At 39.5% G+C, this 17,534-nt stretch overlaps 1 protein-coding gene across 2 annotated transcripts in view; it reads right to left on the reverse strand.

Annotated features, from left to right (window-relative positions):
- Window positions 1–17,534, reverse strand: part of si:dkeyp-23e4.3 (rho GTPase-activating protein 7) — a 117,582-nt gene that overhangs the window by 34,885 nt on the left and 65,163 nt on the right. Inside the window, exon 1 of one of the 2 annotated variants that reach the window (XM_034684477.1) lies at window positions 9,848–10,021. The exons of the other annotated variant lie outside the window; for it this stretch is intronic. Within the exon in view, the coding sequence (XP_034540368.1) occupies window positions 9,848–9,860 (13 nt within the window). The 5' untranslated portion in view covers window positions 9,861–10,021. Of the gene's footprint in view, window positions 1–9,847; window positions 10,022–17,534 lie in introns of those variants that run through there. 2 annotated transcript variants of the gene reach the window in all.

Below are 17,534 nucleotides of genomic sequence, written 5' to 3' on the forward strand. Positions count from 1 at the left end.
TTAAGTGTACACTAATTCTAAACTTAGGAGTAATCTGGAAACAAAGAAAGGCAGAAAACTCATTACACTTTATATTTTCAAGGTTTTATTTCAAGTGTAGCTACTATTTTTGTCCATTTTTTCTTTAATGGGTAAAATTTACTATTTTTAGATAACTTACAAAAAGAAAAAAACCTTCTCAAAGACATCTCACGACCCCCCATTTGTGTCTTGCGACCCCTGAGGGGGGTCCCAACCCACACTTTGGGAACCCCTGCTCTAATACAGCGTTTGGCAGGGAGGAGGTGTGCTGCAGAGCACAAACAGCAGCTTTGTGTGCATCCTCTGACTGATGGCGCATTAGGACTGCACCACGTAACGACAGGCTGTCCATTCTCCCCCACTTCATTTAACCAAGCACACCTTCATTTAACCAAACACATCTCCACTTATTTATGAAAGTTTTGTCAATGGTCAAAACGTTGGAGCGTTCTACAACAAACAACACGTCCATGCTGGCATACTAAATGAGCTTAACCTGAAAAAAACCCAAAGTACTAAGAACTGGTTTCTAAGACCAGGAAACACAATCGAGGGCAGAAGAGACTTTGTCGGTCCAACTGCAGTCAAAATTCAATGAAAAAGAAGCCGATGACTGCGGCTACAGAGTCAGACACGTTCTGTTGAGTCCTCATAAACTTATTTTTATCACACATTCATCCAAAAAAATCACGAAGCCATAAAAGATAAGAGGCTATAAAGGTTAGCTCGCGCTATATGCTATTGTTTACTATAACCTCTTCTTCAACATTAACTTCACAGAGACTCAATAACCAATAAAAACTTACCGTAGAAGCCGCTCTCAGAGGACCCATCAGCTGTCCTCGGTTAGTAATATATTTCCACCATAGACTGTATGATTTCCACAGATAACGTTAGACCATTCCACCCATGTTAGTTTTTTACCAGGTTCTGATGATGTTGCAAAATAAGCATTCTCGCACCCAGACCCATTGCGCATTGGCATATCAACTGCCCTGCTCTGCCTCTGATTGGTTGATACAATGGCTCTGGCTAGCTGTATTTGTTGAAGGCAGTGTCAGTTTAATAGGATTGCCTTAATGGGACAACAGCAAAACACAAGTGGAGTTTTTTTCCCCCTCTCATTTTCCAAATGACGGAAATCCGTGGCGACGGAGAACTTTAATCCATGTCATCTGTACGTATCTATAGAATCAATCCTAAACTTGGTTAATACCCCAAGAAACGTGTTAATTTTTTAAACATGCCCAGTCTGTCCCTAAACCAGCATGGAACAGTCATTTTTATCCAAAGTTATTCAATGCAGTATTTTACGTAATGCATCATATCTAATGCATCATATATATGTAAAGGAATAAGAAGAGTAACATACAACAAATACACCTTAGAGTACAAACACATGCACATCTAAAAAGAACATTTTTAAGTAGCTGAAATAACAATGCTGCTCTTTCCCCATCAACTTTTAATGTGTATGCTTTTTCTTCATGTTATCAGGATGAACTTGAATAAAACACCTGGGAAATAAGGAGTCAACTTGTATTTAGTCTGTATATGCAAAAAGGACCAAACACACTAAATCTTAATAGCGTCCAGGATTATTTGTCTTCAGTTAATTAAACACAGCCTCTCCTTTGTTTCTTCACTTAATTTACTTGGTAAAACAGTGATAATGACCTTTTTCAGTGTGGATAAGAACTTTGTTTTGAACTGTATTGAATGCTGCTTTCTGCGAACTTGCTAGGCAATGCTAATGGTGTGTAAGCTAACGAAAAGTGTCAGCTACATGACTTTAGAGCAGCGAGGTATGTTTTTGAATCTCAACTGATACAGCAAAGCTTGGCTAATAACAGCAGATATGCCAATATATTATGTCTGAATTTGCAGTCAGAGGCACTCAGGTGATACAAAGTTATTTCAGATAGGCGTGGATGAACAACAGAGCAGTGAACACATTGTTTGCAGAGGTTACAATAAGGTTTAAATAAGCACAGCACAATGAATGACCCCAATTCATGCCTGACCTAATTACCAAATGAATAATGTGTCCAGTGAGGATCAGAACTCTGTACAGCTTTCAGGAAAAACAATTCATTTAAACATTTATACTAAAGCTGACGGGTATATGCAGGGGGCCCCTTTCTCCCCATCTCAGCGTTTTACGTAAGAGATGGTATCTCCTCTCTTGGACTCCTGTTTTAGTATGTGTACAGCTAGCAATTACCCTTCCCTTTTCAGATGACTTTGTCTCTGAGGAAGTTGTGTTCTGGCCCCTCTGGGCTCTGATAAGAGATTTGGAAGTGAGATTAGTGCAGCTCCGCCCTGCTAGCGCCAGGAAGCTGGGACAGTGTGTTTCATGATGCTGAGGGGAGCTGAGGGGAACTGAGGGGATGGTGAGGTTACGTGCTCAGTGGAGCACTTTTGTCTGGTCGTTTATGTTTGCTTTTACTGCAAACCATTCATTGGTAACAACAAAACCAATAGTTGCAACAAGATCTGGATGATTTGAGTTTTTCTGATTGCATTGGAATATAGCAACATTTTACTGTTTGGGTGTTAAAACTTGTCTTGACTGCAAAGCCCCTCCTGACATGTTGCATGTTAGTATTTTGCAAAACTACTGTATCAGGCATATGTGTTAGATGGAATTTGGTCGATTGCTAGAATAAGCTGTCAGCCAACGGTAGCTAGAAAGTAATCAAATACCAAATACCTTCATCAATCAATGAAGCATATTTTATCAGATTCTTATTATTTAAATACAACTGCAACCAGGAAAATAATATTATCTGGTGTGAATTTATCTGTTTCATAGAGATAATGCAGTTTAACATAGTTCCAATACCAAGCATGAAACCTCTAGTTTATAGCTTTTGCTAACGTTCAACTCTTGACCCTAGTTGGCCTTGTATATATACAGTACAATTAAATGTACCACATCCAATATCATACAAGCATCTACTACTTGAGCAATGAAGATCCAATAAAGCATATATCATTACACCCATTTTCTATACACTAGGGATGTAGCGGTATTGTAAATATCGAGTCGGGGAATACAAGTAATATGAGAAGCCACTTGATGAATCATCCCCCTGCAGCCGTTTTCAGTGGTGGACAATGAGGGATTTGAAAGGTTGGTGAACGCGCTTGAGCCAAGTTACAAAATTCCAGTCAGTTTAAAGACACTCAACTGAAAGGTTTTCTTTTATTTGCTTGTTACTTGAAACCCTGGATGTGCCTACACTGTTCTTTGCACTTGAAAATACCTGTTGGTAGTAATACATGTGATTAGAACATTTGAGCATTATGTTTGTGTTCAATTACAGTAAGTCTGTTTATCCTTATCATTCCTGGCACTTCATTTTCCACACTATGCCATTTTTTCAAAGTCATCTTATTTTTTTTGACAATACCACAATAATACCGTACCGTGGCCTTAATACCGTGACGATATCGTACCGTGAGATTTTGATATCGTTGCATCCCTACTATACACCAATGTAAATTAGAAATCTAAAAAAAGACAAGTCAAAGAAAGACTTTATCTCTGGGATGTAATTTGTTTCATTGGGTAAATTGTTCCAGAGTTGAAGCCCTTTATGGAGAAAGTTGATTGTCCAAATGTGGCTCTACAATGTTTTATGTTACAGTTTCCATTCACCATGCTGTTTCCTATTCTATCACTGTCCTATCTTTGTACATATCTGCTTTAAGGTTCAAGGGCTTAACTGTTGATACATCTGTAAATGAGTTTGATTAAAGCCTGACCCCGAACTCATCACCAGAGGAAAATAACCACTGTGTGAATAAGATGAGTAACTAATAAGAAATATTTTTCATGTGTGGTGCCCTTGAAAAGCTCCTGATATTTAATAACAGTCAGTGTCATTAAGCTTTCAAATTACGCTGACTTTAATTAAATCCTGAGTAAATAGGGGCGACTGTGGCTCAGTGGTTGAATGGTAGAGTCACAGCTGTAGACTTAATAGGAGGAATAAGCTACCATGCCTCTCTCCAGACAAAACAAATCTGCCTACCTTGACCTCCACGAATCTGCAACAAACAAATAGTCTTTTCTTTCATTATATCCACAAATCTTTTAAAAGCAAACTGGAAACAAGTGTAAGAATCAAGAGTTAATCCTGTCACACACTTGCTGCTGTTTGATGATGCAGTCTTGGCCTTTATTAAGCCAATGTTTAAAGTTCTGTTACCTCTTACGACACAATGTAAAATGTACTAAACATCACCTACATGCTTTTTCCATGCCTATAAATAATAAATAAATATACAGATAAATAAAAGTGTCTGCAATCTGATGACCTGTGTTAAACCAATCTGCGACAACCTGCGAAGAGCAACGACAAACACACTCTTCCAAATTCTTAAAAACCTCTCTGAGTGGCCTTATACCTCAAAGTTTAATATCTAACCCATTTTCAGGGTTTTCACGCCATTTTTATCACCTGCATGCCTGATAGGGTATAAAGTGCAGTCACTGCTTTGCTTGCAGGTCGCTTCAGGGTGTCTCCTAGGGCTTGAGAGGTGAAGATCAGAGGTATGTCAGCTGTCAAAACTGTTAACCATGCTTCCCTTCTTCTGTTTTTTCTGATGGTTTTTCCCTGTTGGTCCAGTCATCTCAGCACGGCTAAGTTTAGGAAGTCTTGGTCACGGAAGGCTGGAGGGGCAAATATTAAATCCCTTCTCTGTGACTCATTGTAGGTGTATACAATGCAGTAATGTATCCCTGGAGGCACACGTTTCCGATGAACCATGACTTGACTGAACAAGACGTTGACCTTTTTAAAACTGCATGGAAAATTGGCTTTAATATACAAAAATGTCACTGTACAGACGATTTTTATTTGGGAAGTATGACTACAGGTACAGGTCTGTCTTTGTCCCAGAGATATGGGCCATGAGGTTGTACTAGTGGTTTATTTTCTGAGATAAACATGGTGGTATTCATTTTGATTACTAAGTGTCTGGAGAAAGGAAAACAAAAGGTGGTTCTGCATAGATAATATCAGAGTATAAACTTGAATCCTTGTGGGACACTTACTAAAAAAGCTCACATCGTATTGACCTAGGGTGTTGAACAGTTTGAATAGTTAAAAAAGAATGACGCACTGCATCCAAACCTGGAGACTGCAAGTCAGACATACAATCTGATATTCTGCAAACGAAACATGTGCCTATCAAAAATTCTCTTTTAGTGTCTGTCTGAAAAGGACTTGATGGTTTAACAAACATCCCAATGCTGTGTTTCTGCTCCCTTTTTGTCTTTACAGGACCAAATCTCTGGGAGACTCTGTAGTAGTCTTTGCAGCAGAAATAAACATGTTTACAGCTTGGTACAAAAAAACGGTTTAGGTCTGAAGAGCTCGGGGTACATTTTTTTATGACTCAGTATTTTTGAAGATATTAAAACTTACAAGTTTTGCCCAAATAAGGACATGGCTGACTTGATTGACAGCTAGCACCCTGTAGCTGTTAGCCAAAAGGCTAAAGGCCCGCCACTTTACCTCACACTAGCTTGGACGAAGTTAGGTTGTGTTCAGCATTTTCAATACGGCACCCGCTGAAGATTGGCTTCAAAACAGCGCTCAAGAACAGATGGGTCGCAGATACTACATCCAGTTTTTATACAGTCTATGTTAAACTTAGTAAATATGAATCCCTTTCCACATATTTCATTATCTTTGGGTGAATTTTTACATGCAATGTGATGAAGTTGATTGAAAATGATGAAATCAAGTTGTGATTTCATCACTTTACCCAAAAGTTGCTTCTTCAAATTGAGAATCTCTGAGAATCAGATCTCTTAAATGAAGCTCATTGAGTCTAAATTTTGTTTAAAAAGATGAACTACAATGGCCTCAACAGACCAAACCAGATGAAGAATGTAAGTAAGAGAATTTCCAGTTAAAACTGAAAAAAGCCGCGATGGCCACAATGGCCACGATGGCCACGATGGCCACGATGGCCACGATGGCCACGATGGCCACGATGGCCACGATGGCCACGATGGCCACGATGGCCACGATGGCCACGATGGCCACGATGGCGGTGTGCCAGATGCCTGCCTATGTCAGAGAGAGCCACAGCTGCTGTAAAACATCAGTGTCCGAGTCAGGTTTCAGTCTCTGCTAACGGGCAGAGATTAAGTGGTGATATTGAAGACAGGAAGCACCGCTTTAATCAAACTGTGACACAGAGAAAGTTATTTCTGATGATCAGGATCTCGCAAATCAAGTACAAAGAGAGAGAAGATGATTTCCATGTTTAACAGAACTTCAAACTACATTTCAGCATTCTCCTATGTTATTTTTCGTTGCAAATTACTGGGGCTGTGTGAACGCAACATCAGTGTCAACATACATGATGGGAAACTGTTATGCAATCCAATTGGTTTACATTGCTCTTGCTTTCTCCGTCAGATCTTATGTTATATTTCATTTGTATTATATTATCAAAATTTCAACATAAACTATTACAACACTGTCTCAATACCATCTTCCATCTCTGGTAAAGTTATGTTTATAGCATTTCAGGAGAGGTAGCTCAATGTGCTTCACATTAAAGTGCATACAGTAACATGTGACACAAGACTATATTGAATTCTGAGTAAAATAAACAATGACAACGATCTATAATCAGCATGACGTTGATAAATGCTAGCATGGCCCCTACTTTGGTATTCCAGCATAACGTACAATAATATGATTTCAGACTTTGTGCAGCCTGGTCTCATGTAATATCACACACACACACACAAATTTGCCTCAGCTGGCAGTTATTATTGTATTAGCTCATGCAGAGGTACAATACGATCATTCCTGCTTGCTGTTGCCTTTGGTTGCTAACAACAGTGACTGCCCTGAACCTCCATGCCAGTGGAAAGATGGCTTAGTTAAACAATCTCAGGTTACTGTGAGTCAAACTGGAGGAACGACATGAGTATTTCACAGAAGCAGAAATGACAAAGCCAAGCAGCGTGCCACACGCTGGGCAGAGAACCAGCAGTCACCAAGCCAAACTCCACTACTCTCTCTGTTATGTTGGAGGATGTTGCTTGTTGTGTTTGTGACTGACCTTTTATCTCAGCTGACCTGCTGATGGCTATAAAGAGAATAACCTGCCAATAACAAGTTGTTTTTACAACTGTGCTAATGAATATGAACTTTGATGAACATCCACCCTCTCTGCTGCCAGCTCTGCTTTGTGCACTGAATCTCTCTGGCCTCTCACTATCTATGAAAAGAGATGTTTAACAAAGGAAAGAACAAAAATGGGAAAAACTATTTGCAGATCATTTTGTCTAACGCGGCAGATAAAAATTCTGCTCCACTCAGTGGGCTGTAGGTTCAGTGGGTGAATTATTTTTTTTAAGATTTGTGTTTAAAATAGTCTGAATTCATCTTCAGTTTAAAGGACTAGCCTTGTAACTATTTTTCATTTGCCGTATTTTTATTCAGAAGATGACTGTTTTATTTGATGGAAAAAATGTCATGTTAATTTTAGCAAATTAAACTTATAAAAAAAATAAGGAATGAACTCGACTCAATTCATAGTTCACTTTTTAAACAAAATAATGTTAACCAGGCTTCAGTATATCGCTAAGTGATAAACCTTGGTTGAGCTATAGTGTTTATTCTAAGAGCTCGTAAAACAGTTGGCCTAGCAGTGTAAGCCCCAGTGACTGAAGTGCACTGGGGCTTCAGTCCTCATTGCAGCAGTCACTGGTTCAACATTTGGTCACAACCATTGGCTGCATGTCCCCAACTCTCTACTCCCCATGTCTCTCAGCTGTACTGTCAATGAAGGCAAAAACACCCCATTAAGAAAAAGACCCTACCAGTGAGTGGTTAAATGGAGTGAAAATGTAACTTTGGGACAGTGTTTTGGTAAGTTTTGATGTTATGTTCGACAAGTTAAGATCAACCTTGTGTCCGCATGGTGTAACCATAGATTGTATCATTAATGGACGTAGTACCCGTGACATCACTTGTGTTACCAAAGTGCTGTTTTGAAGCAAATCGTCAGCGGGAACCATATTGGAAATGCTGAACTCAACTGAACCTCTGTCGAGAGCTAGTGTGAGGTAAAGAGGCAGGCTTTGAGCTACAGTGTTTCACCCCCGCACAGTGTGCGTTGATCGAGAAATTAGCTATTCAGACTAAACTCATTTTTTGTACCAAATCTCGCAGGATGGCAGGAGGTTGCCACTTGGGTGTAACCAGGCAATGACACAAGTTAAGTCACAGACTGACCAGTTTCAGCATATGGTTTAGTGTGAGGTTGGCACCCAAACTTGAGACACACATGCAGAGCTGCTGCAACAGGCCACAGAGCCTACTACCTGGAAATCACAAGCAAGGTGTTTATTTTTCTCTAGTAAATTTGGACTCAAGTCACGTTAGCTTGATCATGTTGTAAGAGAGCTAAATTAATGAATCAGATGAGCTTACTCTGGAAGCACTTTCTGATGAGTGTTTTTTTTGTTGGTGCTATGGATCAATTTTTTAATATTATTTTGTGTATGTGAGCCATATACACTTTGTTTTTAGCATTGTTTTATATTGCCTGATCCCTATGCCGGTCCAGTACAGAGTTTGAATGACAATCAAGGAATCTTGAGCACTTCTTAAATTCCTTTGGAACAACATACAAGTTCTTTCATATTCTTAGAAATCTCACAGAAGTCATAATCAAAGCTAACAAGAGAGATTTATTTAATTTAACAAAAATGCAGAAAGGGAAGTTTTCAGCAAATAACAGTAACTATAAATATCAAACATTGGAAATTTAGATCGCCTAGTATCTTGAAAGAGAACTGAATGTTAATGCCAATTGTTTTGTCGACGGTGCTGGCTTAAGATATTTCAAATTTTAAAAAATGAGTGTCTATTTCCTAAATTATTAAGAGATGCAAATATATTTTGTGGGTTTTTATAGAAAGAACTAATGTCCCACAGTGTTAGGATGTGAATAATTCTACTGTATGGAATCAAATGTGAGAGCAATGGTGAAGCCATTGATGTTAGGGTCGAAAGCCAGAAAATAAAAAGCAAAACTGGAGATATCAGGTCAAAGATTTCACAGTAATCTCAACTTTCTAAAAGCAATGTTTGAATTTTGCACAGAAATGCATCAACATAACTCAAAGATTTGTGATCCAGATTTGTGTTACAGAGTTTGAATATTTGCAGATTTCTTTCACAGTTTATCTCGCTGCTTCAAAAGATCACATTTTGAAAGTAACCCACACACATTCAGAGCGATTCCTACGCTCCTCCAGGCAGAGAAAATGCTCTTATTCTTCCAGTGTTCAAAACTTTGCTCGTGATGTTTACAGGCCCACGGCCTTCAAACAACAAGGGTCTTTCAGTGTACCCCTGAGTGCTTCAAATTCCTCTTGGGTTTCATGCCTCAGAAACAACCCTGTTACACTTAAATAAAACCTCTGGTACATAAAGTTTGAACTCAGAAATGCGTTGTAAACTAGTGGCAAAGCATCACTGCAGTGCTTTATGTACCTGCTGGCGTTAAGTCTTCATCAGTTAATTCAACAAACTACAAGAAGAGACTTTTATAAGTGGCCCAAGGAGCCATTCTCCATCTAATCAAAGCTCTATCAGGTCCTCATTAAATGCCACTCGTTAAGCTAATTAAGCAATCATCTCCTTAATGGATGTCATCAGGCAGTAATTGCCAATTGTCTTCAGAAAGAAAACAGGCAGAATTGAGACACTCAGGCTCTCATTATACCCCTGTCTATCACATAACACCTCATATGAGGGCGATATTAACACATACTCACTTGTGATCAACATGCTTCTGAAGTCTTGGGTGAAACTTTAGCAAACTTCCATTTTAACCCCAAGAACCGTCAGGGAATGAAGAGATATTTGAAGAATTAAATCCAAAGAGAAAGTCATAAATCCAGTGTATTGACGGAGCAGTAGAGTCCAGTGGTACTGGGCATCATGTTAATGAAGTCATTGTTGAAGATTTCCCCTTTCCCCCACCACTCCCCTTCCTCTGGCCCGGGCTGGACCATCTGAGCTGCAGGGGGGAGGGTTTGTGGAGTCCTAAAAATAACCCCGGGATTACACTTCAGACACATGAGCGCCTGTCTGAGGAGAGTGAAATGACTTTGAGTTTGAGACATGGAAGGAGTCATGGGCAGGCCAGTCAAATTTGGGAGATAAAATCTGTCGGAGATGAATGTTGTTGAAACTCCCTGAAAGGAAATAATGGAGCCCAGAGTGAGCTGGAGTGACCACAGAGTTCCACAAGACTGAAGTCTGCAAAATGTTAAGCATTTTTTACCCAATTTTATCCTCAAAACAAATATATATGCATTGTTTTTCCAAAATGCCGTTTTCAGCTGTGGTCATTTCCTTCCCGGGGGAAATAACCATCTTTTTATGGAGAAGAAGACGTCAAACATAACTTTAAAGAAAGTAAAGGCCAAGAGACTTCAGGCCATATTTCTTAAATGACACATCATATTGTCATTGAAACTTATGAAGCTTAGCTTTAAATGTACACCTTTTGAATCCTATTGGTATCTACACAACTGTGATTTTAGCTGGGAGGTAATGGAATTTAAATGTTAGCTTTGTCTAATTGTAGCTTAAGTGAGGGATATTTGATATTGTGTAGTCATCAGGTTGCTATAGCCAATTGTTACCTTGCTGTGTTACACAGGACTTCCACCTGATCCGTGTCCGGTCCGTCTCCAATCCGCTGCTGACATCTTTGAGCTAACATTGTCGTACCTCGTACCTTGTATTTTGGCTTCCTCTTACAAATGCCATTAAAAACCTGCTGCCTTTATTATGCTCAATGTATTTTAAAAACTTCAGGATTTGGCAAAATAATCTGGAAGCCCTTCAAAACTTCTCTTTTATTCCATTATTTTCCAAGACCCAGAAATAACCTCCGTAGAATGTCACACCACAGGGCGCGTCAGGGAGACAGACTCTGCCTCAAATGACGTCTGTACAGAAACTCATAATACAAATAAATAGTCTTCACTCCATTCTTTTATCACAACCCTTAGTAGATAAAAACTATAAAATGAATAGAGCGAGGAAATTAACAAGGTTTCCTCCTTTTCCAGAGTGAACACTTCCCACCAGCTCAGATCTCTGACCTTCTGATCACCACTGAGCAATGGGGGGATTTAAAAACAGTCACTTTGATGAAATGTCAGATATCTGATGGAGCGAATGACTCAACACAAAGAGGATAAAGTCCTTCTCGTGCCCTGATAGTCTGCAGTTCTTCAAGGTTTCATCTTGGCTCAGTCCTAGGTATACCATTAGTGTTAATGGCTTTCCATTTAACACGTAGGTGTTTGATTATGGGATTTTAAATGTGAGTAACTCCCTCAGTGGAGAGGAGAGCGCTCAGTCTGATTCGCTACATTAAGTCACAAGTAGAGGAGCAGAAAGTGGGAGTATGTAAACAACTAATGGACTTTTTCACAGTCTGTTGAGAGTCACAGAGAAGAAGAAGCTGAAAGAGAAGAGAGAGATCCTAAACAGTCCTGAGGCCTTTACAGTACTAAGACAAAACATGTTCAGGTGATACTCACAACCACTGACATAAAGCAAGTTAGATTTGGCCTGCTTCACTTCTAACTACTATGATATGTGTTTGTATGTTTGAGTATCCTGACCTGCTCTGTTGGACACATACCAAGAAGCATAATTTCTCTTTATTCCATTTTTTCTGAGGGATAAGGAAAGATTAGGAAAAATTTAGAGGGGGACTTCCTCCAAACATCCCACTCCTCAGCAGACAGGAGCCGGTGAACTGCATGACAAAACTCAAAGCTTTAACAACAAGAATTGAAAAAATGATGTGTGACATCACGGTGGCTGTGTCGCTTATTTGTACAGTCTATGGTTTAGCCATTGTGTCACTTTTTCGTGGACTAGTGGTGAATTCTAAATGTTTTCACAATTCTTAACAGAAAATGCAGAGATTAGTCAACCAATCAGAAGTTTGGAGCAATGCAAGCTCCACCCCCAAATTTCCTGTACTTTGTGAAGTGAAGCTCGGCATAAGCAAGACTGATGTAGTGGCAGAACAATTAGTGGATCCGTATTTGGTCATGTTTCCATGTATTTTCTGTGATTGTACAATAATGGTGACTCAATGATAACCGCTCTTAAAGGAAAGTGCATGGAGTACTCTACCAATCAGAATTTTGCAGCACTGCAAGCCCCACCCCCAAATTTCCTGTTCTTTGGGGAAAAGTGCAACTTAGCTAAAGTGATCACTGTCAGAGTGGTAAAGTAATGTCCTGTATCTTTTTGGGACCTTTCCCCCACTCAAAACCAAACTTTTTTTTATCAAGGGTTCCTCTTACCTGTGAAGAGATTGTTGGGCATGCTGATTTAGTGGTAACATTTGGAGGGAATATTTAGGCAGCTCTTCAGCTAATACCTAACCCTCCAACAATCAGAATTGTATCCCAACCTGTTTTAATGTTCTTTGATTTATTCATGTATTTTTTCATTTGTGAACAATTGAACCAAATCAGTAAGCTGTATAAGGGAAGCCCTTCAGTCTCTGGAGCTGACAACATGTTGGCTGCAGAAATGAGGATTAAAGCAGAGCTCAGGGCCTGACCTCTGGGTCTGCTAACAAAAAGACGCTTTCTCTCTGTATGTGTGTGACTCTCGCTCTTTTTCTCTCTTACATCTCTTTCTGTACAAAGGTTACACAAGAATGCGTTTCCTTTTCCCAAGCAAACGCCTCACAGGCGTCAGAAGGGGAAGTATCCAACAATACTCTCAGCGGATGGGAGTTTTTTTGTCTATGTGTGTGTGTGTGTGTGTGTTTTGGTGTTTCAGGGAGGCAGATTCAGTGCATGAGGATGTGATGTGTTGTGTTTACTCTAACAAGTTTAGCTTCACTGCATCTACACTGCTTCTTGCATGTTTACCCTGAGGCGTGTATGTGTTGGTCCTCACTGTGTGCGTGCCTGTGTGTGCATGTGCGTGTGTTTGTATCTGAATCCAGCCTCAGAGGTTTTAGGTCTGGTATTTCCGATGCAGCAGGACAGGAAGCGGCCCCTCTCTTGAACTGTGCCCCTCCCTCTGAACACTGCAGCACTCACTACACAACACCTATCAGTTCATCTGTTACAGAGACGGCTTGATGTGATTCATGGTTCATGTTGGCTGTACATGAAGTACAGAAGGAGCCTGGCATTTCAGCCTAATTTTAGACATTCCCCTTGATGTTGGGTGAAACGCTGGAATGTTGTTCTGCTGTTGCAGCTTTGTAAATCAAATAAATAAAAGGAATATAGAAAGTCATATCTGTGTCTGTGGCGAATTCTTGTTTTGATGAGCACCTTTTTTTGGCCAAATCCCCCAAAATCTATATGCAATCTTGTCAGACAACTACTGTTTGCATCTAACCATAGCTAACGTAACATTAGACAGAGTAAAAACATTCAATGAGGAAAATGTGTGTTAATAGGTGAAGGCGATGTTTGTGTCTGTCAATGTGACTCACTCAGAATGCTGTCATTTTTATCCCACAGATAAGATTATATAACTTTATTTACACATAGTAGCAAATCCTCTTTTGTCATTATGAAAATGAAGTAACAGCATTTATATTACAGCCATCACTTCCACTTAAAAACACAACAACAGCGCAGATGAAGATCTTGATTAAAAGCTTTAATCCTGAAAATAAACGGCCTCTGATTGGCTTTAAAGCAGCAAACGTACACCGTCTTTACAATCAATTAATTGGGACTTTGATGAGGGCTGCTCTTTATGAGCACTTAGTGATGATCTGAGAGTGTGAAGTAATGGGCCGTCCAAACACATGAGTGTCTTTATGAGGAGTTCGCCACCAAAAACCAATGGTCTGTTGAGTTTTTCATCCCTCTGGTTTTATTCCAGCATCTTTCAGTGATATAGAAACCAACATACAGAACGTTTATTTAAATTCACAATTGCCCAAAGGGACAGAAAACAAACTCGTATCATCTCTCCACACCTTTTAAATAAAACAACAGAGAAGCCTGGAGCTGATCGAATGAGGAGCCTTGAATTAATAAAAAAAAAGTGAGCCTAAAACAGAGAAAATGTAAAAGCCTGTTTTAGAAGGAAGCAGAGATTTTTCTTGCTCATGTCAGAAAACATAATAATGGTTCAAGGTTAATGCATCTCCAGTGAATTTACTTTGTATTCTCCTTTGAAATGACGGCACAATCCTCTTCACAAACACTTACAGAGGGTTTGTACCTCTTTGCATTTGCTGGTTTGTAGCTGCTTGAACATTTTGTCAAAAAAAGTGTTTATTTTGGTTTACTGATGCAGCTTTGGAGAAAAGTGTCACTTATTTACTATCTATTAAACATCATTCATCTTTATTTTCTTGATGTCAAAAGAAAACACCAAAAGAAATACCTTAAATCACTTAAAGTTGCCCAAAAAACAATCACCAGCACCATTTAAAGCTTAAATGAGTCTGTTTGATATCTTGTCTCAGTGAACTCGGTCCTTTATTGTGGAATGGTTGATGCCTAAGATGCTTTGATGCAGCTTTTATTCCCTTTCTAACCTTTATTTTTGCAAAAATTGAATGGTATCTGCAACGTGGGAAAGGCTACAGGTCGAAGAAAACAACGGCTGAGGAAAGTCATGGAAGCACAAAGGTGTAAGAAACCAGTGAAGTGCATAGTATGCTGGACTCCAGTGGACTCTGACTGGTGCTCTGAATTCAGATAGGTTGACAAACAATGAAGCCATCCCAGGTTTTAGGATTATGAATATTGAACTCAATCCAATATTTGGTTTTAATCATAAACTATATAAAACATGGACGTAGTCTCAGTGACGTCACCCATTGGTTTCTGGAGAGATGTTTCAGAGATCAGTGATGGAAGGAGCAGTTTTGGAACTCAGCTGTGCCCAATGCAACTCTTAGACTTTGTATTATCTTAACAGATGTGTTATGAAAAAAATTAAATCCTTAAAGTTTGTCAGAATAAATCAATTTCTTACATATCCACAGATTTTTTTGAACCAGGCTGTAAAAATATTCAAATCTGCTGTAAAAGTCAGAATTTTAACATGATGATGGTGGGGATTTCTTGGCTTTTGCAAAAGAGCATGAAGGAAAATACTTATTTGGGGCGTTTTTTTGGCATCTGGTTCATTAAAAATATACAAAGAGTATGATTTTTTTTTTTTCCAGGCAATGTTTTTTCTATGAGAGGAAAATTCAGAATCCCAAAAAGCAGAAGAGTACAGAAGCATAATTAAAGAATGAACATCAAAATACGTCAGGCGCCTTATCCAGCTGAGTAGGCCAGGACGCCCCTCAGCTGACCCGTCCAACTGTACTTGTTGACAAAAACTATAAATAACATGTTCTCTGCTGCTCTGTCTGGGCAGTGGATGGAAACCCGGGTACATTGCCAAGGGTCAGTGGAGCCACTGGCACGGCGTCCAGAGATGTTATTACCCGGCTCTCAGCACCGTTATTGTTCCAAAATCCCTCTGAACACCAACAGTGACAGTTGGCTTGTACTGGTGCAATGTCTGACATCCTCCTCTGATGGAGGAACCAAATGGAGGTCTGGGAAATAATCCTGCACATGACAGGTCAAAGATTATCCAAAATACTGTCTGTAATTTCCCCAAATTGATAGTTAATGAGAATTTGTTCAGCCATACATAGGGTGACCATATTATCAAACCTCTAAAAGGTACAACTGGATTTTTGATCATTTTCAGATGGCTTTCTACGTCTGCATTTCTACTGTGGGCAACTGAAAGTGGACACGAGTGTGCAGAGCTGCATATTCGTTGCCTGCTACGTTTCAAAGGAAGCTGTAACCCTCCTGGAAATTTGGGAACAAAATGCGGACTCTTGTTGGCATGAAAGTTAGCCTGCCTAACGTTACACAGCAGGTCCATATGATATGATAAGCTGGGATAGTTTAGAAACAGCTGGATGCAGAGATTGACACATGTACAGACAAATCAGTACAGAACTTTCCCGTGCATTAGAGATTTTTAAAGAAAGCCTTGGCAAGAACGCTGACTGACATACATACAGAGAAACCAGTGATGCATGGATGGTGCATTGTTTTGGTGTTTCAACTGGTCAAAACCCGAACAGGGACTGTCCAAAATCTGTGCAAATTATTGTTTTATGGATATTTACTTGTCAATCCAGGACGTATGGTCACCTGAGCAATACAACACATTTTCACTCTTCATTCCATTAATGACTGACTTTTCAGGTTCTTCCTCCTCACCTGTTTTTGTCAGTTACGCAGTCACCTTTTATAGAGTCATGGTTTATACAAAAAAACAATTACGATAAATAATGACGCCTGCTTTCAGAAGTTAGAGTTGTGGTTGTATATTTCAGTGTAACTACTGTAGTTGTTCGGCGCTTCAGAGCTGTGACTGAATACTTACATCTAGTCCCTGAAGTCCATCACTGTCTGTGTACAAGCTGCTCCGTATTGTAGAAACTGAGCGCTAATTTGTAAATAAACACGGCAACACATGAACAAAAGTGCTCCTATGAAGGATCCAAATACACCTCAGACTCCTATCTGAAATTAACTTTAATGTCCTGGATAGTTTAGAGATCTGCTGGAAGTCAAATCAAAGACAGACTGTTGAACAAAAAACAAACTATACACATGAATGTAACTTAAAACCCACAAGCAGACAACATTCACTATGTGTTTGTGTGTGTGTGTGAGTGTGTGTGTGTGTGTGTTTGTCAGTTCTTTTCTCTCAACCATCATTGCCTCCGTAATGAGGCTTCTCATGTCCTCAGTGATCCCTCAGGCAGAGAATATTTAGTGCGGCATTGTGGTCAAACACCAGTCAAGGCAGTCATGGGAGAACTGTTCACACAAAAGCACACACCAAACGCACAAACACACATTGACTGGAAGGCTTGGGGTCACAAAAGTTAAAAGGATGATTTTGAATATGGTTTTAAAGCAGAGCAAGACAATCAAGAGCAAAATGTTTCTTCTGAGTTGCAGGAAAAGGATTCAAATGAAGCCCACTTTTTACGATCAACACTTTGCAGGCTGAGTAAAAATAAAGACATACATTCATTTGTTGGCTCATTGAAAGAAAAAAATGTTGTAAATCATGCAACAGATATGAGGGAATTTTCCTATAAATCTGGTGTGAACTTACTGGTATTGTGTTGGCTTCTCTAATTATTCACAGTGTTTCCACAGAAAGGAAACCCCCCCAGTGTGGCTGAGCTCTGGGATTTCCTCAACCCCCACAGAATGTGTCTGATGCATTTCTGAGTGCTTTGTTTTGCACGTGACTTTGCGAAAGCATTCATTGGAAGTAGATCTTTAACCTAGACTCATTATCTAGGAAGCCGTTAAATGACAGGAAAATTATCATCACACTAACAGTAAAAGCCTGTCTGGTTGACCCATTGGGATTTGGGAGTGGTGGAGTGTTTCCTTT

This window comes from Notolabrus celidotus, chromosome 5 (genome assembly GCF_009762535.1).
Source record: "Notolabrus celidotus isolate fNotCel1 chromosome 5, fNotCel1.pri, whole genome shotgun sequence".
Taxonomy (NCBI): Eukaryota; Metazoa; Chordata; class Actinopteri; order Labriformes; family Labridae; genus Notolabrus; species Notolabrus celidotus.